Source organism: Gallinula chloropus, assembly GCF_964237585.1.
Source record: "Gallinula chloropus genome assembly, chromosome: Z".
Classification (NCBI taxonomy): domain Eukaryota; kingdom Metazoa; phylum Chordata; class Aves; order Gruiformes; family Rallidae; genus Gallinula; species Gallinula chloropus.
Genome location: NC_140089.1, coordinates 85,438,687 through 85,463,354, shown reverse-complemented (window position 1 = coordinate 85,463,354; position 24,668 = coordinate 85,438,687). Strand labels below are relative to the sequence as shown.

Here is a 24,668-nt window from a genome sequence, read left to right as displayed (position 1 = left end):
CCATCTGCCTCAAGCACCGCCACTGCTCCCACGCTGCACTCGCTGGGCATCGCTGTGTATCAGACCTCAGCAGGAAGCTGCCTTTGTCCCCTTTTCCCATACAGACACAGAGGTTTATGGAAATGCAGACACTTTTCTGAAGTTGCATGAGAAAACTATGATATGAAAGATGGGTTTCCAAACCCTGGACCACACATCAGCCTGTCTCTGCATCTGTGCACACGAAGCCATAGGACAGCTAGGTCTCATTGAGTCAAATGCCACTACTGAAGGAAGTACAGTGACTTGTATTTGTGTTTGAAAAGATATCTAATGAATTGTCTTGAACTCCTGATTTTCACCTCTCCTCCCTTGTTCCAGTATGTAAAGATGCAACCATAAGTATATATGGAAGACCCAGGCAGTATAGACATTCTTTTTGTATCTCTAAGATGGCCAGATGACAAAACATTCATCAAATATAGTGCTGGACCACTGAAATAATGTGTTTACTGCAGAATAATAGAACAGCTCTGTAGATATATATTCTGTAGATATATATTCTGGAGATATATATATATTCATGGAAATTATTATTATAGAAAAATCAGGAAAGTTTGATTATTAAGGCGGTTGTCTAACTCTATTTGCCTACATCTTCCACATACGTTCAAAAGAATACAAATGCTTACCCACTACTGAAATAACAGATCCTATCTTGCTGTAAAACTGTGTCTGATTAAGGCTTCATGATAATCGTCCAGAACTGCATATGCTGTTCCTTAAAAGAAAAACCCAAACAACACCCCCCTCAAACCAAAACAAAGCTCAGGGTGTCTTTGCCAATAATTCCCCATGTTTGTTTGCGCTCATAGCAAGTCCTGTTTTAAATCACACTAATGCATTTGACTTCTGAGAGAGGACGAACCAGAGATTTATTCACTGCTGCGTGGCAACAGACCATTCCAGCAGGAAACTGAGCTGCGGAGGGGAGTTTTGTCAGGGAAGAAATCTCATCTGGATAAATGGCACTCCTCAACAGAGCATGGTTACTTATATGTGTGTTTGTACTGACATCAGATGAATGCTGTTCATTCGTTTGATTGTCACTTCTCCTCCCTTTCTCCAGCATTCCTCCTACTCTCTCTTTGTAAGTTTAATCACCCAGTGTAAGGCTTTTTAAAAGGATCAAGGGCACATTTAAGATAAAGACATTAGAAAATGACTTTAAATAAATACAACATACAGTTGTGCATTTAATAAGCTTACATATGTACACATGCATGACAGAGCCCCACTTCTCCCTCTCAAGGTATAGGTCACACTGTGTGATGCCCATCCTCCTTTTAAAACTGATACTGATTCCTTCACAGCTAAACCCACACAATACAGGGTAGCTGAGGAGGAAAGGTCAAAATCAGAAGAAATTCAGCTTCTAGCACTGCTGGACACCAAGGGAGAAGGTGTGGGGCAGGGAAGCGGTGGGCTTGGAGGTACGTTAAGCATTAATTTGTAAAGCATGTTTCTCATGCTAACTATCCAGCATTTGGAGACGGACGATTACTACCTTCCTAATAGATGCATATGATTAACTTTATATCCCTGTAAATTCACTGTGCATGGTGTCTGTGTTGTCTCTGATACTTATTAGCTGATCTTTGAGCTGAGGTGCCCAACACGCAAGCAAGGCAATCTTTGCTTGTGCAATCATCGGTTTAGAAAACAAGAGGCAGGAATATTGTGAGCACAAGGTAGCATGGACCTCGACTGGTTTCACTACAAAGTCCTGTATATAGTGACGTTTAACCTCTGCTTCACCCCCAGCTACATCCTGGTCTGCAAGGATTATAATGAGGACATAATCAGACAGGTCATAAACACAAATTGCCATCTTATCTAAGCACCTTAAGATGTTTTATGTGCTTTGTCTCACTTGCCCACCTAAGGAAACAGGGAAGAGCTAATCATTCCTGCGTTTTTTTCCAAGGCACAAGCTGCAGCATCACTACTGCTCACCAGCAGCGTCAGCCTCTTCTTCAGCATCACTTATGGAAGTGAAGCAGGCATCCATGTGACAAGCAGACATGGAGTTTGCTATGACGACCCCTTTAAAACACAGGTCTGTTCTCAATCTCCCCAGCCCAGCTGTGGCACCAATCTGTGGCTTATCCCTGGGTCCCTCACCTGGGGCTTTGGTAACTACTGGGGAGCAGATAAAAGTAGGAGCCATCCAGCTGTGCAGAGTGCCTCAGGTCATGGAGTGCCAGAGGGGCCCCAACAGCGCTTTGCAAATGCCTGAGGTTTACCTCAGGCTGCTGGGAGTAGAAGGAGGGAGTCACCTGAGTCCATGCTTGGTGCACATAACTTAAGAGTTTGATTTAGGATGTGCTCGAGCAACAGCATGACTGCAACAAGGAAGAATCTGGAACACCTTCTGCTCTACCCCTGCCTGTAGGCCAGGCTAACACCACTGGACTAGCCTTCTGCGTCAGCCAAACAGGGAAGTAGGGTTTCATTGCTTTTGATCAATCAGTCTTTGTAAATGAAGGAGGGTTAGGTTGTAAGATTCACAAGGAATGTATGTATGGAGGTCTAGGTGCCAGCCACTGGGGTGTGACCTTGGGTAAGAAGGCCCATGTGTTTGTGTCTGCAGTGTCTTGTGTCTGCCCCAGGGTCAGAGGGGCTGCTTTTGGGCTCTATGGGGAGGTTTCACAAGGAATCACAGATCACAGAATTGTAGGGCTTGGAAGGGACCTCAAGAGATCATCGGATCCAACCCCTCTTTTTACAGGAGCAGAAATTGCAGAAAAATGCAGTAGGAAGCAACAAGCCGTGGGGAACAGAATAGGAAGGATAGCGGGAGGAGTTATTAATACTTATGGAAAGGATCTCCAGGACAGTGGTGGAGAAACATGCAGTGTGAACTGAGAGAACTGCTGTATGCATTAACACTGCATGTTTAACCACAAGGGGCTCCAAGGTGGCATAAAAATGGGTCAAAGCTCACAGATTTCCCATCAGTGAACGGTAGCCCAGGCCGGGGCAGAAGAGGGAATGGACATTTGCTGCGACCAGCTGAGGTGGCTGTTGGCACTCCCTGCATGACACCATTCACTCTGGTACAGGTTGCTTGGGCCAGGATGCAACCACCTCCTCCAGAAAGCATGAGGGACAACTCCTACCTTCACATCTCATGCTTTCTAGACTGTAAAACCAAATGTGGGTTTTAAGGTGATATAGCAGGACTGCTTTCTGCCCACACACATGAACCCTGCACAGCACCAGGGAACACAGATCTTTTCAGAAATGCCTAAATGCTGTTACGACACAGATAGCAATAATTAAAAATAACAACAGCACAATGGCACCTGCACTGGAACAAACTGCAATGCCCGAGTGCCAAAGAGCACTAAATGGTTCTCTCATCACTCTTACCACAGATATCTCTATGAAGCATGGGCGGGTTTAGCTCCATATTTCATCCCAGCAACATACAATGAAGTTGCAAATGGCATTACTTGAGCATGCCAAAATGCCCATGCAGTAAAGATAACACCAAAATTGTGATGCGTATCTATTTTTGGCTTTCATCTGAATATTCAGGATACCTCCTCTTATCTCTGCAACATATTATTTTTATATTGTGAAATATGACAAATTCCGAATGGCAAGAGCAATCAGGCTATGGAAATTGCCTCCTGGGACAGAGCTGTATGTTCTCACCAGCTTATTTTTTTTTTCCTTTTACCTTTTATTTTTATGATTAGTCAATCACTGTTTAGCCACCTCAGGGAAATGCAAGGTGAATTAGGAGAAAGAAGGTCAAGGTTATCATGGAAAAGTTTAATCCCTCCTCAGTGGGAACCAGTTAATAGCTATGGCTAGACTCAAGTATGGATGTCTGCTGGGAATCCCAGTGAAGGTCAAAGGCAGAGGGGAAAAAAAAGCTGCACTGAGATCTTAGACAGTCATAAGCAGACAGATGTTCCTAGGCTTTAATGAGCAATCTTGGCTCCAGGCCTTTCTTGGCAGAGCTGTTTAGTTTTAGTATTTTTTCCTTGTAGTGCAAGGTATGGCTCTGGTTAGCTGGCTCGGCTCAGTTAACTGCTGATGATTTTTCCATCTAAATAATAGATTGACAATGAAGAAGTCGACTCATCTGTGACCTGATGGATTAGATAATGGGGGATGATGTACAGCTGTAATCACAAAAAGTGAAAATAAATAATGGTAATAATTTCAGTTACAATAAGAAATAGTTTTAAAAGTTCAAGCAGCAAACCTGATGGACCTCCTACTAGAGCTCTACTACTCCCATCTTACGTTTGTATTGTCATGGACAATAAAATGAAAGAAAATAACATGAAACGGACTTTTCCTTTACCAATTCTATTTCCAAGTCATCCTGGTGGCAATCATGCCTCTTGTTTTGGAAACTCATTTGGGTTCATGAGGGTTGAGAATTTTCTCCTGACGATTTGCTACGTCTAAGTGAAATATCCGAAACTGGAAAGTACTGGTTTTGAAAACATCTGTTCAGAAAGCCAAAGGGCTACACATCCAATTCTTATCAAACTGTGAAATCAGTACTTCCCCTAAAAAAGCTATGAAATAGACTTGTTAAAAAATCTGAAGACTTTTAGCCCTTGTCTGCTTGGACATAACTTCTAGCCATCACAGCACTTGGTGGAGAATAATTTTGTTCTCTGTCAAGCATGTAGCAACCCACTACAACCAGTGACCAAATTCCATCTCTTTTCCAATATTTCTAGTTGTCTCATTTCTGGATGTCACAATTGGTCTGATACAATACTGTATCATGAATGGGAATGTTTTCATGGGATAAGCTCTCATGTTATTTGGCTTTTCATTACAATAGTCCAGATCCTGATCCTCAGTGGAGGAAATGGAAATGTCTAGGTGGCTTAAGCATGAGCAGTCTTTGGATCTCAATCAGTTACATTTCAATAAAAACTTTAAGAGCCGTACATTGGCAGGTTATACAAATTCTGTGTTCTCTCTGTGTTCTCAGCTGATTCCCTTTTCATTTTGGAGGCTATGAATTACACTTCTTTGAAGGCCCTTTTGTACATCAGAATCTCATACACCACTGGCTGGTTCAGCAAAGCTCACCCTTTTCCAGAACCAAATGTGAAATCTGCTTTTTGATAAATATCTGATGGTGCAGGAGCTCTGGGCTTGCTCCCAAGCTATATTCGTTTATACTGCAGCAAAACACCTGTCTCTGTGTCATCACGAAAGCAGCTCCCTATTGTAAAGTACAATTCAGTCTCTCAGACAAGATTCAGATTCCCTTTCTTTCCCTCTGCTGCAGGAGAGGAACAGATGTCCTTAGCAGCTGAAAGGAGCTTCCTGCCTCCTCATCTACACAGCTTATATTTCCAAGTCATGAGTCCTAAAACTCTTCAGAGTCAATCGACAAGGGTTTATTGTTTCCATGACACCAGTCCCTTCCCACAGTCACTCAGTGCTCAGGATAATTACTCTACACGACACCTGCTGACTGGAAGTGACAGATTTACACCAGGATTGTACCAAGGGTCTCCATATATTCAGTCCAGCTAGCACCATGATGGGTCCCTCTGGGTCAGCAGTACACCATACCAGTCACGGGACACTGACACACCAGCTTCACAACTTCCCACTTGTCTGGTCCACCCCATCAACAAATGGCTTTTGTGCATTTTTGTGGGGCAGAGCAGAGACCCTCTGCTCAGTATGGTATCTGTTCTCCTAGAGGGTAGGCAACAACCACCATCCCATGACATCAGGCACCAACAAAAGAGACGCCCGCCGTGCCAGCAGGTTCTGTAATTGCAGAATGCCATGGTGAGATTTTTGGAGGAAGGGCAACAAGCTGTGAGAGACAGGCAAAGTCAGGACAAATATTTATAAAAACACCGTGCAACAACTCAGAGACTTTTAACGAGTTTGGCTTAATGTGTGGACAACTTTCTCGACAATCTCCCAAAGTTTAGATGCAGAATAAGAGTGAATTGCAAAAAAAACAGAGGAGTTATCGACTCATTTTCTGTAAATGGCAAGTCCCTCTTGGTCCAGCATTAAACTTTATATTCAGTAAAGTAAAAGAGAATAAAGCAGATCTTACCTGAAGCGACTGAAGAATCATAAGTACTTCTGTCCTTCCTATTTGTCCTGAAGGGATGAATGTCCTTTTCCCTGTAAGTTCCAAACCCTTCAAAGCTTCTTCTTTTATTCCCACTTGCATCATTGTCTCGCTTCTCACTTGAGGGATTCATTTCACCAAACATGTCCAGGGACTCTGACCTTCCATTACTCTCAGTATTACCAGAGTATCTCTTTGTGCAAGAGTCAATGGGATCGTTGCTTGAGTCACTTTTATCTTTACTCTGTGTCCACTGCTGGGCATCAGAAAGTGATAACGTAGATAGCGTATCCACTTCAAAGTTACTCTTTGAGCCTTTGTGTCCGTTTTCACAATGCTGGTGCTTCTGCTTCTCCTTATGCTTGGTTTTCTCACTGAGCAAGGAGAGATCTTTATCTGAGCTGCTTAGCCTTTCACTGATCGCATGGCTGGAGAAGCCAGTGGACTTGCTAGCGAAGAGGCCGCTCAGATCTTCATGTGTCCCCAATATCCGCTCATCCTTATGCTTGTGCTTATGTTTGTGTTTCCTTTTGTGAAGCCGGCCACTTGAAAGGCTTGTTCCTCCAACCTTTGGAGGAGCCAAAGAGGACTGCATGTCTCCAAGGCCCATTCCCACAGGTGTTTGCAGGTGCACTCCATGTTTCGCTTTATGCTTGGCAGTGGTGGACATCTTCATATGAGAGCTTGCATGGAATTGGGGTGGGGGCACGGTAGGTCTCATAAATGGGGAAGCCGCTCCGAGCGTGTGAGACAGGTACAAAGGAGCTGGATACTGACCATAGTAACCAAGATTCATCATAGGCATTGATGTGTAAGGCATTCCATAGGGTGCATAGTAACTCCCACTGGGAATAGGGTAACCGAACCCTTGTAAAAAAGGCACCTTTGTCATGGTGTCATTGGTTTTGGCAGGTCTACCACGCTTCTTCTTAGACTTCATGTCAGAGGTCCTGCGAAGATAGAGCAATGGGTCATACTGGATATATGGCACAGGGTAGTAGTGATCAAAATTAATCCTGAAGATGCTAGGATATGGATTTTCATGATAAAATGTGTAACTTCTATGGGAAATCCTGAACACTTGAAACTTATTGATGAGTTCCTCAAGGTCTGCCAGAAACTGGAGGTCATCTCTGTTCTGCAGGCTTTTCCTTTTCCTCTTGTGCTTTGGCTTTTTAATACTCTCATGAGAGAGAAAGTTATCCACAATGAGATGTTTCTGCCGGTGACCATGCCTGTTCTTTGTGCTGGTGTCAGATGGGATAGCCTCTGGATTGTCCAGGGTGCAGAAATCAAAAGAGTATCTCCGGCGGGATTCTGAGCTTTTCTCGGCTTGGTCAGAAGTGCTGTTGTTGTCTGTACCTATCCCACTGTCGCTCGGTATGGTTTCCTCACTGTGAGACTCGCTCACTGGCGACAGCGTGACTTCTTTCAGGGAACCTATTTCACAGAGGTGGGAAGGTGAATTAGCCATTAACCTCGGTGGAGACAGCTTCCAAGTTCCACTGTGCATTCCTTTCTGGGTTTTTGTAGGAAGAGCACTGATAGGTTGAAGATTTGGCATAGTTTTTAGCTCTGAAAAATTTGTTTCAGTGCTTGCAGGGCTAAGGTTGCCGTTAGTCCCCACTAACTGTGTCGAAAGCGGATGAATAGCTGCTGGTGACGATGCCACAAGTGACTGCAGGTTGGAAGGCACTGCTGGGTTTTCTGGCTGGCTGGAAACAGGCCTTGAGTGCTTGATGGCTGTCTTAGGTTCTTCTGGCTGAGGCTGCAGCTCTGCTCTTGGTTTTCTGCCCCGTTTCTTACCAATGTAGATAGTCCCCCTCTTGCTGACATTGATCTGCTTCCCTAGTCTGGCATCAATGGTGGTTGGCCCAGCACTAGATGGTGGCTGGACTTTTGCTTTCAGAGCTATGCTACTGGAGCAGGAGGACAAGATCTGATTGAGAATATTCTTCCTCTTCAGGGTCTTCATTTTATTGATGGTTTTGATGGTCTTCTTATCCAAGACCCCAAGCTTCCCAACCTTTTTGTGAAACTTGAGTTCACTGATGGACTTGTCCTCTCCAGGGACCATCTGAGCCAACTTGGCCAAATTCCGTCTCCTTTTCCTCTTCTTAGTTCCTGGAAATTCACGGTTGATCGGACTCACTGGGCTGGTGGAAGTTCCCTCATGAATGGTTTCAACAGTAAGCAAAGGCTGTTTCTTTGGTCGTCCTCTTTTTTTCTTGACAGGTGTGATCACAGTAAGACTGTCTGTATTGGTATACAGAGGGCTGGACGGTGTAATGGGATAGGCTGAAGGAGGCTCCACCATCAGCTTCTCAGATGTTGTCATGGAGGTCTCACGAAGGATCGATTTAGGTTTGCTGCACGTCCATCGCCGCTTAGCTGCATGTTTTGGGTGCTGGACCTCAGATAATTTGCCAACTGTGGGAAGATCAGTAGGTAGGAGAGTGGATGTCACAGCTACAGGTTTTCTGAGTCTGGTGGCACTGTTGGGGGAAACTTTGTCAGTGAGCACTCCGCTGTCGATAGCTACTAAGGGGGACTCATTTTCAATCACTTTCCCTGGCTTTGTGGCTCGAATATCTTTTTTACTCCCCTCTGGTTGAGAGCCAGTCCTGTTCGCTACTTCGCTGCTCATAGCAAGTACAGAAGGCAGGCTTTTCTCCTGGACAGTTTTCTCAATGGAAGATTTTGTGGATTGCCTTTTTTTCCTTTTGTGGCCAGATGAATCTGTTGTTGGAGACTTAATTGGGATAGTAATTCGCACGTGACTGGTATCACTTTCACAGCTGATAGCAGAAGCGGGATTCGGCTTTGAGGGTGATGTATCCAACATACTGTCCATTGAATAAGACTCCTTTTTCCCTTCCATGCCATCGTGGGATTTGCTGTCAAATGCCTTCTGAGCACTCTTCACCCATTCGATATCTGTGGTTTGGATGGTCTGACTTATCAAGTCCTTTTTGCTGGACTTCTTCTTTACACTCCCACTGGGCTGATCAGGAGCCTCCAGTTGCACACCTCCATCCTGATCACCGAGAGGCAAAAGCCCATTGCACTCGGAGGCACTGTTTGGCTGGGCAGCCACGCTGATGTTGTTGGGTGACGGGACTGCACTGCAAATGGAAAGCTCTTTGCTAGCGGCTGACAGCTGCCCCCATGTGCTGCTGGCACAGGACTTCTTCGTTTGGGATTTACTGAAGGAGACTCCTGGCTCTGGGCTGGAGACCTTGGTGGCACTAATTGCTTCTCGACTGGATTCTGTGTTGATGAAGCAACTCTGAGAAGCGGAACAAGTATCGGAGCTCGTTGACCAGTCAAGATGGTGCTGGTTGCTACTTTTCTGCTGGTGCTTTGATTTTAAGGTGTCACCGGTGAAGTCTTGTTGGAGGCCTGGATCATAGTGCAGTGCAGAATGTTTTTGAGGCCTGTCATAAACCTGGAAGGTAGCAGAAAATAAACAGAAAAGAAAAAAAAAAAGTTTATTGATCCATTCATAGCCCCTGGTTGCAGCTCTTTATGCATACAGCGAATGACATGTCTTCTCAGCCAACTTCCTTGTAAGGGTTTGGAGCCTTTATAAAGTCATCTTATACTTGAGCCAAATGTGCATAAAGATTCATGCACTGTAAACAAGTTTTGTTTTCTTTTCCCACTCTAAAAACAATGGAAATATTTCTATAAATGCTAAATTGCTAAGGAAAGATATTCTATTGATTTTTAATTTAAAACACAAGCGAAATATTCCCTTTCAATGGATGAATGGTGCTATTCAGCCTCCTGGTGAGAATCCCTTTTTCCTTAAAAATAATCCCTCACATAACTTGATGCTCAGCAACGGCAATTAAACTCATTGTTGTAAACAAGAAAAACGCAAAATGATTGCGGACGTTGTAACAAATGAGGGAAACCCATGGGTCCACTTCCCCACAAAGCTGGACTCTGCAAAGACTTGCTTAAATTCACTCACAGAAGTCATCCCCACAAACTTAGTGCCTCAAATCATATGCAGAGCGTCAAGTGTGTGAAGCGTACTTGGCAGGTTCGAGATTTGCATTGCTCCCTTTCCATTTTAATAATCTGCTATTTGTAATGTGGGTAAGAGATATTTTCAATACGATTCCTAATCTGACAGCAGCTCTTCAAGCCGCAGAGGTTACAGTAAGGGCAGAATTATGCTGAAGATTGCTACAGAGCAAAAGAAATCCTACTTTTTACTCTTGGTTGGCCTGTTTCAGCTAGAGAAATTGTGTTTGCTACAGCTTTAACCTTTTGCACGGTCTCATACAGCAGAAATTTTAAAATTTTAATTTATTTTTAAACCTTCATTAACTGACCTCTTCTAGCCATTTTATTTCTCCTCTTAGATTTAAGAGCTTATTTCATAAAGCTCTGGATCAAACTGTGCAACTGATTTTGTACACCTAGTACTGCAAACAACTGTTCCAGCGAGCTGTAATGACACTGTTCTGAATGCCAAATAAATGATGAGAGACTTAAAATAAATGCGTAACCAAGGAAAGAACAATAGAAAACAACTGCTAAGTGTCTCATGTTTCTGCAAACACGCTGTTGCAGTGAAGTTTCTATCAGTAGTGCTGTTACATTAGATCCTTATGTGGGGTGCTTGCAAGAGAAGTTTTGGGGCAAGGAGGCTGTCAGAGTAAGGGGGCTTTGAGCTGGGAAACTAAGTGTTGGCCAGCTTCAAAGGGATTTGGAAGGCGCTAAACACCCCTAGCCCATGGTGCATTATTCAGTGACCAGTAAACATACACATTATTGGCAAATTGATGTTGAGATATCCTTTGTGTGCATATGGAAATGGGCATGTGGCTTTCCTGGGATAGGCAGAAACAATGAAGCCGTTCTGGTCCATCGTCTGAGGAGTAATCAGGGACTCTTAAAACCTGTGGATAGGTCATCTGCTGTGTACATGGACCAGACATACTCAGGGAAAGCAGAGATTTCCAGGAATTGTGGAGTGAGAAAATGAAAGCACGCAGCTGTGGTGGAGCTGCAGATGTCGTGGGTGAGCGACACCCAGTTTCTGCAGCCTGAGAAAAGAGCTGAAAGCATAAACAGCCCTCAGGGAATGAATCTGTTCCTCCTCCTTCTCCTTCCCCTTTGAGCCACACAGCCTGCAGCGGCCACGACCCACAACCCTGATGCCCTCCTTTGGAAAACGGAGCCCAGCCGTGTCCACGTCCTTCGGATAAAGCCAAGGAGGCATTGAGAGGAAATCAGCAGCATTGGCACTAAAATTTTATAGGATTTTTAAAAACAGTATTTTAATCTTTTAACTGATGACAAAGCTCCTGAGCTTCACTTTACCTCAGCTGTTTGGGGTTTCCTGCACACAGGAGATACTCAGGAGGTGGCCATCCCCCCATTAAGGCCCCATCAGGCTGGAGGTGGGTCCCTTCCACCCAAACCTCACATGAAGTCTCTTCCCAAGATATCATGATTTGTGACATGTAAGAGCCTTGGAAATGGTGGGCTGAGGCCTCTGTTGGCCCCCAGGAACCACACTGAGGCAGGGACAGGCTGCTTCTGCCCAGGGCCCAGCCTTACTGCGGCAGTCAAAGTAAATCCTGACACCCACGTTACTTCCAAAACGCTGAGCAGTGAAACTAAACTGCCTGAAAATTTTCATTTGGAAGAAAAAAAAAAAACAACAAACAAAACAATGAAAAAGAAACAGGGCTACAGCAGCAAGTGAGAATATCACACGCTGGCAACATCCTGGTCCCTCCAAGTACACTGCACACATGGAGATGTCTAGTTTAAAAGGAGCAATAATCTCTGATCTATATTTTAAGACAGTTAATAAGGGCTCAGAACTGAGAGGCCAGCTATATATCAGCAATGAATGCTGATAGATCTCTTGGCTCCTCCAGCTTCATTTCTTTGGCTTGCACATTATAAAATGATGATGCAACTTCCAGCATATCCCTAATGATAGCCTTGTCATTACTCTGGCAGCACAGGCCACCACAACATCTATCTTACAATTCATGAGAAAGATATGCCTATGTCATCAAAGGTGCCAACTCTGGAGGCATTTAATCATGCGGATAAGCACTCCGATTTCAATAGGCCTTCAAAAAAATTAACAGTCTGCAGGATGGGGGGACTCCATTTCCTAAGTAGCATGTCAAAGCTACATATCTACACAAACACATAACAGCCCAGTGGCTTTTGTCCTGCGACTTCTTGTAGCAAAACATTTACCATCTGCTTTCCCTTGCTGGACACGTCCATGTCACCCCAAAATAATTCCTTAGCAGCACAGCAAACAGAGATCAACTGGCTGCATCAGGTTGGGTTTCACAAGCTGCAGTGGACACTTGGCAACCATTTACTTAAAAAGTACTGGTAAATCAGTTGAAAATAACGCAGCCAAGTGTATTTTCTTCCCTTAGTATCCATCGGGGCTGCTGTCTGATCCCATTGGTCCTAGTGCTTAGGCTTCAATTCTCCCAGCTGGGGGAGCACTACCCAACACACCAAGAAGCCCCCACTGAGCTAACCTAATCCTCTGCTGAGCTAGCGGAGGGCATCAGAGCTGTCAGCAGGGTGAGGACAAACAGACCTCTTCAGAAACTTGCATCCCGATGCCTTTCACAAACATTCATCACTTTATTTGTCAGCAAGCGTGCAATATACTTCAGGTCTGTGGGTCTTGGCAAGGGGCTGTTGGCTTGAACACAGTTCCTATAGCAGCACGGATGGGACCGACTTTTCCATGAAAACAGAAAGATTTACCTTTATTTACTTTTCGGTTTATGAGACCCTAAAAATGCTTCAAATTTCAGCGCCTGTCTCTGTTTGTAGTCTTCCCTTTCATTAAATGGGATTTTCTTCAGCAGATAGCTATTCTGCACCAGCCGTTTGCTTCTTCTTCTTTTGTGAAAGCAGAAGCATAACTTAACCCACGGAATTTTATCACATCTCACCAGACTTGGTCAATATTACTCTTGCTATTCAGTTTACTGGATGTGCTTAGTGAGTAATAATCCCATCTTTCATTTAAAGAAAACAATATGCATGTAAATAAGCTAATAGTTTTCATGAATGCAAAGAAGTTGAGCCAGCACATGCTAAACCTTAGACTGAAAAAAAAAAAAAAGTTTGAATCCTCTTAGTAGTAGTATATAATTTTAATTTAAAACTCATGAGTTTCAGTCCTCAGCTTTGTCAGTGGTGGATAGACCCATGAGCAGGATACATCCCATATACTGGCAACTGAAGGGCAGTGGCCGGAGAGCAGAGGAGGTGGGATTATTTACACCTGCCTTGCCAGACCTGTGCATCCCTGCACCTGCAGATGTTATTACTCCTCTTCACATTTTTATTCTGGCATTCAGCCCTTGCAACTGAGAGGATGAGACTGCGTCAATCCCAGGATGAGTGGCACCCTACTCTGCAAGCAGTACCCAGCAGCAGAATCCATCCCTCAGGGACTCTTTCCATTTAACTACAGGATGCCTCACACTGCCTCCCTACTCCCTCACCCGAGCTTCTCTCTAAATCCACGCACCGCTTCCAGTCCCAAAAGCAAGAAGTGGGAGGAGATGCCAGAAAGAAAATCAGGAGTTTAACAAAATAATAAGAAGAATAAGAATAAATCCAAATTAAAGAAAAAAAAACCACAAACCAATATTAGTAATAATAATAAAATACACAATTAGAGAAAGCCATCACCTGAAACAAAAAAAAATTGATTGCTTGCAGGAGAGATGGTACCCCCCCTTCTCCAAATGAACCTTTTTGTGGAGGTAACAGACATAGAAACTGTCAAGAATCTGGCTTGCAAATCAAAGTTAATACTACAACGCCCCCTCTTTAAATCATTCGCAGATCCATCTGTGTAATGGCTCCTCAAGTGTAATTCCCTATTAAGAGGCTTTATCTGGAGAGATAAGCAGCTGGTTCCCATGTCACTAATTGCTGTCTGCTGTGATTTTAAAACATCTGCACCATTGTGCTCTTCATTTTCATATTCTAATCACCCTGAAACTTGAAAAAGGTACATCATTGATTGTTTCTGTGGGTTAATTAGTACACAGTCTCCTTGTAGAGACAATTTAAAGGCAGTCAGAACCTCAATCAGCAAGTTTGTTTTAAAAATTAATAACATCGGGAGCGTCTGTGGGGATTGGCATCCACAGTGACACACCAGAGTGTGCTCTGGGGACATACCATCCTTTGTTATCTTCTTCATAGGCTGGAAATAAAATTAAAGAAAAGGAAAAAAGGGGAAAAAATGAAAAGAAGGAGAGGCTTTCCTAAACGAACAATCAGAGTCACGTACAATCAGAGTCTTGGGAAGCACTTGCTTAGGGCCACCCTTGCCTCTTCAGTGAGAATAAATCTCATCAAAACACTGTATAATACCTCTGTGTGGTCTAGGAACTTGTAAGCTATTTTTGGTAACAATTTTGGTGACCAGGAGCTGGCACCTCACTGGAAATCCATGGGGTGAGGCTGTGACTGCTCAGACCTGTGCTTGCCACCTGGGTTGGCTGGACATCGGGTCATCAAGTGTTGCCCCCAAGCCATGCAGAGAAGGATACAAGCTCAGGTTCAGCACCCTGACGCAGCAACGACATTACTGCAGCAAAATAGACCTTTCTTGTAACCAGCCAGCTCAGAGCAAAGGCAGGCCTGAATTTATACCTGCTTTAACTTAATTTTATGCCTGAAAGTACTCCGGACAGTACTGTAAACTGACCCTTGTTGCCCAGCAAAAGGGCAACCTGGGATTTTTGAGACCGAATGAATAAATCTGGCAGCACTGAGTGGGAAATGCAATGGTGCCATGGTTTCGGCAGGAATGGAGTTAATTTTATTTCTAGCAGCTGGTGCAGTGCCGTGTTTGGGATTTAGGATGAGAGCAATGTTGATAACACGCTGATGTTTTTAGTTGTTGCCAAGCAGTCAAGGACTTTTCAGCTTCTCACACTGCCCTGCTAAGGAGAAGGTGGAGGACACCCAGGAAGCTGGGAGGGGTCAAGGCCAGGACTGCTGACCGAAACTTACCATACCACACAACATCATGTTCTGTTTATAGCTGGGGGGGTAGGCCGGGAGGCTGGTTAGGTCAGGGTCTTGTGGAGCATTAAATTGAGGTAGGGAGATACTTTGCTATTGTTTCGTGTATTTTATTATCATTAATATCTTTGCTATTGTTGTTTTGTCATAATAAATTGTCTTTATCCCAACCCACAAGTCTGGCTGTGGGATTCTTTCCCTTTTCTCATTTTCAGATCTGTCCCCCGTCCCGCTGGGAGTGGGGAGTGAGAAAACAGCTTTGTGGGATTTTTAGCTGCCGCCCAGGTTAAACCACAACAAATGGGTACCTGCCTTCTGAAAAAACAGGCTCTGTTTTGGTCCTTCAAAAAGCAGCTTCTAAAAACTGGAGACACTCCAGGTGATTTGTTCCTCTTTAAAAAAAAAAAAGCTTTCTCTTTAGTTTCTGCTTCCTGGACATGCATGAAAACATGTTAGCGGAGAAGAAAACCCTTTGAGAGGGGGGAAAAAACCTGAGATTTCTAACTCTGACACATGAATAAATAATCCTGGCTCAGCTCATAGTTTTGCTCGAAATTGAGCATTTCCTTTTGTGTCCCAATGGGACAAGCTACAAAATGCTCACTTGATGGCTCTAACCATAGCTACAGGTTGGATGTATTTCATGTACTTGGTGAGTGTGCTGAGCCTTCCTGGGGTAACATTACTCTCTAAACAAAGGATGCCAAGCAGAGGATACACCAGGTTCAGGGGAACGTAACTCTGGCTTACAGGATGAGCAGTCATTGGCATGAGATTTGATCAAGCCATAGGAGGGGGTCTGTGATCAAGTTAAGTCAGCTCATAATAGCAAACATCTGAAATGGTTTCTAGAAATCCTTGAGGTTTGGAGATATCCAAGACCTGTCTGGAGGCTGAACCGTGTGACCTGTCCTAGGGAACCTTGAACATAAACACTACAGGCTGTGGTGCAAGGCTTGAGGAGACCAGCAGGATCTTCACCGAAGCTTCTGGGGCTCCTTCCAGATTTGTACTCCCCTCGCTACGTAGCTCTGCGTTCCCTGAAATAGCTGTGTAATTGTGTCTGTGCAGAGACACAGAAGTTTGAGCTGTTGCATTATAACTGTTCTGAGAATACCTATCTGAAGCAGTTAATTCTTAAAGAAAAAAAAAAATGAAGCAATGCCCAGGGATTACTGAAGGATCCCAGAGACGCTCATGTGATGGCAAATCATAATTTTTCATGCATTCCTAGCAAAGCATCACTGTTTGCTAAATATTTCAAAAATTCCAAAGTTACTCCAAATTAATTTTGCTACCTGGATGATTTGCACACTAGTTCAATATTCTGCTGGATTTCGGACAGTTCCGTTCTCCACGCACAGGGATTGAGGATTTTATTTGGGGAAATTGCAACAGCATGTTGGATTTATAAAGGTGGGATTTGGCGCTGCAGGCTGAGCTGCTTTTTACTAGTGGGATAGACCCATCTCTGCACATATTTTCTTTATCAAATGTTTAAACAACCCTGCTCTTTTCAAGGCTTTGTATTAAGCACCAAGTCTGGGAAAACTCTAAACAATGGGATTTTTTCTGTCATCTCCAACAAAGAGCCCGTCACCACCGACATAACAATGCAGTTTAAATACCCTGTTTAAGTATAACACTGTTTGCAGTCCCGGTTTAAGGCAGCTGGGAGAGAAAAACTGCGCACCAGCTAATGTGGACTACAATCAGGCTCATACAATTTTGCCCCTTCATCTAGTGAGATAACCCTGGTGTGGTCCTTGCTTGGCCTCAAGCCAACGCAAAGATTTTTAGGCGAGCATTTCAAACACCATGTCCTGGAAGCCAGGGTGCACAGGGCGCGATGCCTTTGTTAAACTGCCTGTTTTCTTTTGTCCAAAAGCCTTGCTAATGAACTTAGCAGCAGCACAGTGGTATCAGGGCTTTATTATTCATATATAAAACATACATCTATCTCTTCAGAAGTGGTACAGTTCCATGGAGCTCGACCTGCTTTCTGATGTGTAACTACGTCCTGGTTGCTGTATCATCCTGCTCTTCCTCTCTGCTCCATCATACTAAGTTGTAGGAGGCAATGTCTATCTGCATAGTGACCTGGGTGAAATCAAACAGCAGAAGGTCCCCAAGACAGACTGGGGCCTGCAGAAGCACAAGCAGGGGGTATTCATCTCTGAAAGGTTTTCGGTGTTGTCCAGGATGTTAATGCTCCAGCACATCTCAGATTACTAAATTGGAAATAAGGATGTGAGCAGCTGCACACCATAAGCTTCTGCTATAATTTTAAAAAGCCTGCAGTGCTTAATTTGCATCAAAAGATTTCTTTTATCCTTCATTTAGTATAGGAATTGCAGTTTTACCTTGATTTTTTTTTCCCCAAGTGGTGGGGGAAATATAAATGGCTTTTCCATCGAGGTCAGTGATTCTTTCCACTAAAGTTAAATAATCTGATTATAAACTGAGTCTTTAAATGCCAAGGAGATGCTGAATTCACCTGAAAACAGCCATTTAGAGAAGCTCATAAAAGCTGTGAGCTCCAGTCAGTTAGCTCATCATTCTTTTAGCACGCACTTCATTTAGCAGTTACTGACCACCAGATTAATTCCTTCAAAGCATCCTGAGTGCAGCTAAAGGTCTAGCGTGAAGTATTGCATGTGCAACAGCATTAGCAGAAAGTCCAGAAATCTGCCAGAACATCCATCTGGCGCAGCTGGGTTAAAGCTCATTAAAATTTGCAGGAGAGGTCAAACACACAGTGTCTTCGCACCTCGCTGCATTAAGATCTAAGTCCTGTACCATGAATTCAGAGAGAGCATCACCTGTGCCTCCTGCAAGTTCACCCTGAAAGGATGAACCTCAGCGGTCTGCAGCAAAATGTGGGAGGCTCCTTTCCTTTGGACAGCCTGCCTAAAGACATCTGATTTCTGACCCTACCAGTGACATACCAAAACGCCGCTGCACTCTGTGCAAAGCTAGAAAATGTTGGGGGGGTGTAGCATCCCATCCAGAGATGGGACACACTCTGGACTCTTTCAAGCAGCTAGGCTCAGATCAGATTCCCAAGCAGGATTCTCCTTTGCATTCGCCAGTTAAAAAATTATCCCCTGATGGAAGATCATTTCATCTTCCCTTGCAATGGATGAATCCCTTCCAACTGTCCAAGCAGGCATGCAGTGAAACCTGAATCATTTGCAAATGGCTGTGGGACAGGTGGAGTTCCAGGAGCTTTATCCTCCCAGCCTGCACACAACCTGAGCCTGGTTTTCACCACTGTTGGCAGACAAAAAAAAAATATGTTCCTTCTCCCCTTTTCCTTAGATTCAGCAGCAACCCCCCAAGTTGATAACTGGGGAAATTTCTTGCCCATGTTGGAGATGCCAAAAGCTGGGCAGATGTCTCTGTTTCTGGATTAGAGGTGATGCCCAAGTGCCACAGTTGCTGAGCATTTCAGTCCTCAACCAGGTGATTTTGGTTACACCTCTAAGGAAGGCTGGTTTGAAGAAACACCCTGCACTGTGCTGGGATGCTCAAGACACAGACACTTGCAGACACCTGCAAGCTCTCTCTCAAGACCATATAGGTGATTTTGGGCAACAGCAACATCACAAGCCACCCTAGTTAAACTCTCCCATAAGGACTAATTTCACCATCTCCTGGATTTGGCTCCCTGCTCTCCCTCCCTCTCCCCTTCACAGCCTCTCCCACCAGACATTTCAGCAGAGTGCCCAGCACACCCACAGCAAAGGTTTTCCCACTGGGGAGGAATTCAGCCAGGCTACAAATAATGTTTCAAAGCAATAACAAGAAGAAAAATAACAACACAAAATATTTCTGTGGCAATGCCAGGTGAGGTGATGGTCAGTGACAGCATGTTTTTTGGGGTACCGCTGAGTTTTTTTCTGAATGCCATGCATCTCTGCCCTGATGTGCATCTATCTCTCCTTCCTCCTCTCCTTCCCCAGCTATGGTAAAATCAGCTTTACTAATAAACCTCAGGCTCAAATAGCAGGTTTTATTTAGTGTGCTATAAAAACAGTCATTTCTCAGATCATAAAAGGGGCTCAACTGGACTGCATCATTTTGCTGAAGTGAGTTTTCTGGTGCAGCGATTCTCTCTTCTAAATGCCGCAGTCCCCCACTACCAGTATTTATGTACCAAAATAAAATGCAATTTTCTGTATTTTATTAAGTGTGAATCTCCAGCGGAAATCCATTTGGGAGCTGAACCCAAGATTTAATTGTCCCTTAATTTTGTACTTTCAAGACTTTCTCAACTTGTTTTCACAACAGCAGCACTAGGCTAACTACAGTTTTATTAAGGTCCAGCAGCGTTACTTACAGGCCCTGAACAAGTTTAGGTTTGGCTTCTATTCATATAAATCAATCTTAGCACAGACCAGAAGAGAGAGTAAGGAACAGCAGTCTAGAAAAAGAGGCTTCCAAAGCACTCCAAGCACAGCTTTATGTTGAAATGACCTCTCAGACTTCTGTAGCTTCTCACCTAGAGAAATCAGGTGTAAAATTCAGCTTACTGAGTCCCTTGTCTTTCACTCATGAGGTTGTATAGGCAGGTGGAAAGATTTTTCATACAAATTCAGGCCTAGGATTAGCATCCAGAACAGCAAAACTTGTTAACTGTCCTGGATAAGAATTTGGCTTGTTCTGTAATGAAGATCTGGTCTGGAGAAACCCTTAAATTCTTGAAGGTGTGCAGAGATTCAATGATTTCTATGCTCATGCTCCCTTTAGGACTGGAGACATGGCGAGCAGACGGAGTGATGGTGTGGCACTGCCAGCACTTGGGAGCACTGCCCTTTTAATTGCCCTTGTTCTAGTAACTCACCTAAGTACATTTCTTTGCCTTAACACATGTTGACGAAGCAAAACGATTCCCAGCCCTGTTATTGCTTCCTCCTCAGTGCTGACTCCGCACTCGAGTCAAGTAACTATAAAAATACTGACGCTGAAGATACAGTCCCTTATCCAAGCAGCTCGGCACACAGGGTGACTCAGAAGCACACAGTAACACCTTTCAGACGTCGAAATGCGTCTGTCCACCGTTAAGGGAGCAAAATCGTGCCTCTTCCTTTTCAAAATACAACTTTTTCTCTGAAGAGTTGACGTTGGAATAGCTGGCAGAAATAAGCGTTTCCAAGAGCTACTCGAGGAGAGAGGGAGATCAGCTAAAGCACAGGTGAACCCGGTGTTATAAAGAGATGGATATCAAAGGGAATGAAAATACATGGAGACTTAAGAGTGCCAGAGAAGATGCTTCAGTTTAGCAGATATACAGGGTTTGAAACCTAAGCAGGAAAAAGTGAGATGAGAAACATGACCCACATTTTTAATAGGGAGTTATAAATAATCATGAGAACAGCTTACCATGGCAGTGGGTTCTCTGTTACCAGAAGTTTCTCTTAAAACAGGGCTGGGTCTTTTTTCTAACCGATGCGCATCAGTACACGACAGCTATTGGACTGGTAACAGGAATACATTTAGGCGAATCCCCTGGTATGAGTCATGCAGGAGGTTTGACTAAGTGATCACAATGGATCCTTCTAGCCTTAAAAAAAATCTGCGACTGCATATCCTCTCTGTATCCTCCAGTGCTTTGTCCAACCTGGTGTTAAGCAATTCCAGCAGTGTGTCTTCAGCCCCTTCCTCCAGGGAGGCTGTATCCCAGCGTAATAAATCTCACTGTTTGCATTCTCTTCCCTCTTTCCCTGGAATCATTTCCATCCCTAGACACACCTCAGCTCTGGACTTGTCCCAACAATTCCTCCTCATCCTTGGCACCAGAAAGAATATTTCGCATTTTTTAGCAATTCATTTCACTCACCATATTCCCTGTTGCCGTAAAGGAGCGTGTCCCACTGGTGCAACAAAGCTGATGTGCTAGGGAGGGCCTTTTCCTCTCGACAAGCCCTCTGAGATGTGGCTCCCACCGCAACAGTGATGGGTATCATGCGGGGTTCTTTAAGCACGAGTGAAGCCAAATGCCACCGGCTCCACACTCTCAGGCTACACATGTGGCACAGGAGAAGCTGCTGTCACTCCTGCTGCCATTTCTCTGTGCTGTGTGAGAGGCAAATCTACGTGAAATATTCCCCCAGATTGAATCTGTCCTCAAGATTTGGCCCTGAACTTTTAAGAGGAGGCACCAACGCTTTTACACAATCTGGATCTTAGACTCGCAGACATCTGTAAAACAGCATGAAATAAAAACATCCTGGAACTGAAGACATGAGGAACCCCACAGTCAGTTTTAGGCATTGGCTGCTTTTAAATTTTTTTTTTTCTGTTTTAAATATGGAAGAACGTATTGATTTGGTCTTTTCTGGTTTAAATTTCTCTGCTGTTTTGTATGCTGCCTCACAGCCTCAAAACACGAACCCAGATGCAATCCCCAGAACTTGCTGAAGGTCTCTGCATGAATCCAAATATCACACTCGGTGTTTGGAAGGATGTTTGGGTTTTTTTTGGGGAGGCCAGGGGGATAACAAAAAAAAAGAGCAAAAGCTAAATCTCAAACCACTGTACACAAAGGTTACATCAGCTGAAGTCACTGGTGCAGAGACTCTTCAGTCACTGCTTTAAACATGCTTCAACTAAGAAAACAAAACCAAAAAATCTTATTGCACTCCAGGTAAAGTATTTATAGTTATTATCTCTTTTTTTGTGTGTTGTTTTTTTCCCCCCTTTGTTCTGTTTTCCACCAGACAATGAGCACACTTCTGCACAGTCCGCCTTTAAGGATTTCTCCTAAGGATACGTGCATATCTATTTTCTGCAACCAGACAGAAAAACCCTCTGAAATCAGTGCAGATTCATCACCCACCCTGCACACGACCTTATCAGCAGTTGCGATGGGTGGCCCCCGTGGAATACTATGGAAAGGGCAAAGCTGGAAAATGTGCACTTTAAAGTGCCAGAGACTTTTAGTTCAGTGTGCAGCACTTGTAATTTCTGCTGCTGCAGACTGCTCAGCTTGTTACAGATATCTGAGAATTCGGGTTTTCCCTGACTAGAGGTCATGAGATTTATTACAGTAATTTTTTTTATTTTTTGCCTTTTTTTTTTTCCCTTCCTGCAGTACTTTAGGCAGAATTGAGGGTGCCAGATACCTGCATGTGTAATATCTCCAGAGACATAGAAGGAAGAGAAATAAAGCTTCCTGGCACTCCCTTCCCCACATGTAACATATTTCGTGTTTGCTCTTACTGATGACAGGAATATTTAAAGAGAAGGCAGTTCTGTGCACAAGAACTATGCTTTGGTACAAGAGGTATGATAAAAAAAACTTGACCTATGCTCTTCCTGCCCCATCCAGGGACACCCTTAGGGTTGTTGGACTGACAAAAAACTCAGGTGGACTGGCTGCAGACACAGGTGCTAAAAATTAAGTTTTTAGCCTCCTCCTCATCATCAAGATCATCCACGTTCCCATCTGGTGGCATCTCCTTGGAAAGAGATCCAGAACAGGCAATTGTTCCTTTGCACTCACATGCCCTTCTCCACCACAAACCATGGATATATATTTTGTAAAAATGCTACTGCAGTGAGTTAAAACAGTGTGCTTTTGTGTTTAGGTGTGGCAAATAAGCAAGTAACAGAAGTTTATGACGTGTTTTCTATAATGATCTTCAGAATGACATTCACCACATCACTCACACAAAGCAAAAAGATGTTGGTATCTAAAGTGTATCTTCAATAAATCTCAAAGCACTTCATGAAAGAAGTAGGAGTCCTTATTCTGCACAATAAAGATGGAAATACTAATGCTTGGTGATTTGCCCAAGGTCTTTCCATTGTCTTTTGCCAGTGCCAGGAGAAGAATTTGGGTTCCTTCACCCTTGCTCATGAAGGTTCCTATGACCAAGGTCTCAAGCCCATGTTCCCAAGGCTTCTTATAATCTAGATGAACATGACTTCAAAGAAATGTACATCTGGCTTCCTATGACCAGGGTCTCACGCCCATGTTCCCAAGGCTTCTTACAACCTAGATGAACATGGCTTCAAAGAACCGGACATCTGGCTGAAGGGCAAACAGACTAATGCTTTGCTATGTGCATCTGTGTGTGAGTGTGGGTGTGAAAATAAAAAGGCTCTGAACTGACTGAAACGATGACTGGCCATCAGAAGTGACCATGGGTATCACAGGGACAACTGGAATCCTGGCTTGGCAAAGTAGAAGGCCATGTTTCAACATTGCAGCCAGTCAGCTGGGATTCAGGGACGTCTAAGACATACAGGGCTGTGATTTCTATGCTGCAAACCTATGAGTGATCCTTTGCAAACTCCCCTAGTGTTGTGGTGATACTGGAATGCATTATCCATGCATCTGCGGTGGTAGCACACCTGCAGTTCTCTGCCTGTTTGCGTGTGAGCATGATGGAGAGTGCTTAAGTTTAAAGAAAGGCTTTTTTTTATCCTCACAGAAAGAAACCCCAGACTGAGGGGAGGATCCCCAGTCACCCACCCTTGAGGTAATTACACCAGGAAACGCTTTACGGTCTATCCACTTCTCATCAGGCAAAAGACACGGTCGCAGACTAGAAGTGACCTCATGTTTCTGCTGCCCAAACTCCCAGCAACCCACAGCAACTTAAATTAGAACGTGTGCAATATAATTAGACTGCCTTCCCTTGTCATGCATCTCGTGTATGAAGGGGAGGGGGACGCTTCAGACAGGGGCTGGAGTTCAGCAGGGCTGTCAGCTGCTCACTGGGGTTTTGCTTTGGGTGAGATAGGAGAAGGGCTGCGATGTAAGCAAAGCCCCTGTGCTTCCAGCTCCTGCCCTATGAAGACGGAGCTTTTAGTTTGAAGCCACAGAAAGTAAATGCTAGAGATGAAGGTAAAATAAGAAACTCAGGTTAGGACTTAAATCCAAACTTCCTCCACATGACTAAGCTGTTTTGTTACCAAGGCTATAGCTTGGAGCCACCTGGTCAGGTATGAGATCAGGTCTGGAATGGCACCTATCAAAACACTGCAGGAATTGGCCCTCCAGCCCCACCTGCAGAAAAGCTTGGGGCAGCCCATCAGTCAGAGCACCCGTGTTTGCACAGCAGGGCACTGGCCACCAAACTCTGGCCAACAACCAACTCAACCCAACCTTAGGAGGCTGGGTTCCCTGTATTGTCTGTGAAGCCTCCAGAGAAGACATCAGAGCATGATAAATCACTCTTCTGACTATACAGGGCACCTGAGCGGCTAAATCAGTCACCTAAATTTGACATCTAAAGGAAAGCAGGGTGAATACAGCCCGATTTGCATATGAGTCTTATAATACTCAATTAACTCTTTTCCTGCTGCTCCATACAAGACTCAAAATAGCTGAATGGTGACCTTACCAAACTCTTTCAGAACATTTCCTGACCAATACAGAGGCCTAGCCTGTTCCTGACAAAGCTGTCAAGATTTTCATTTTTTGCATAGATATCCTTACAGTTCTCTGAAAACGCATTTCAAGTAT

General features: G+C 44.1%; 1 protein-coding gene across 1 annotated transcript in view; it reads right to left on the bottom strand.

Moving 5' to 3' along the window:
• The window catches only part of SETBP1 (SET binding protein 1), a gene marked incomplete at its 5' end in the record, with an annotated part of 253,392 nt that overhangs the window by 69,128 nt on the left and 159,596 nt on the right, over positions 1 to 24,668 (bottom strand). The window contains one exon of the mRNA XM_084278004.1: positions 6,110 to 9,575. Within this exon, the coding sequence (XP_084134130.1) occupies positions 6,110 to 9,575 (3,466 nt within the window). The remainder of the gene's footprint in view (positions 1 to 6,109; positions 9,576 to 24,668) is intronic.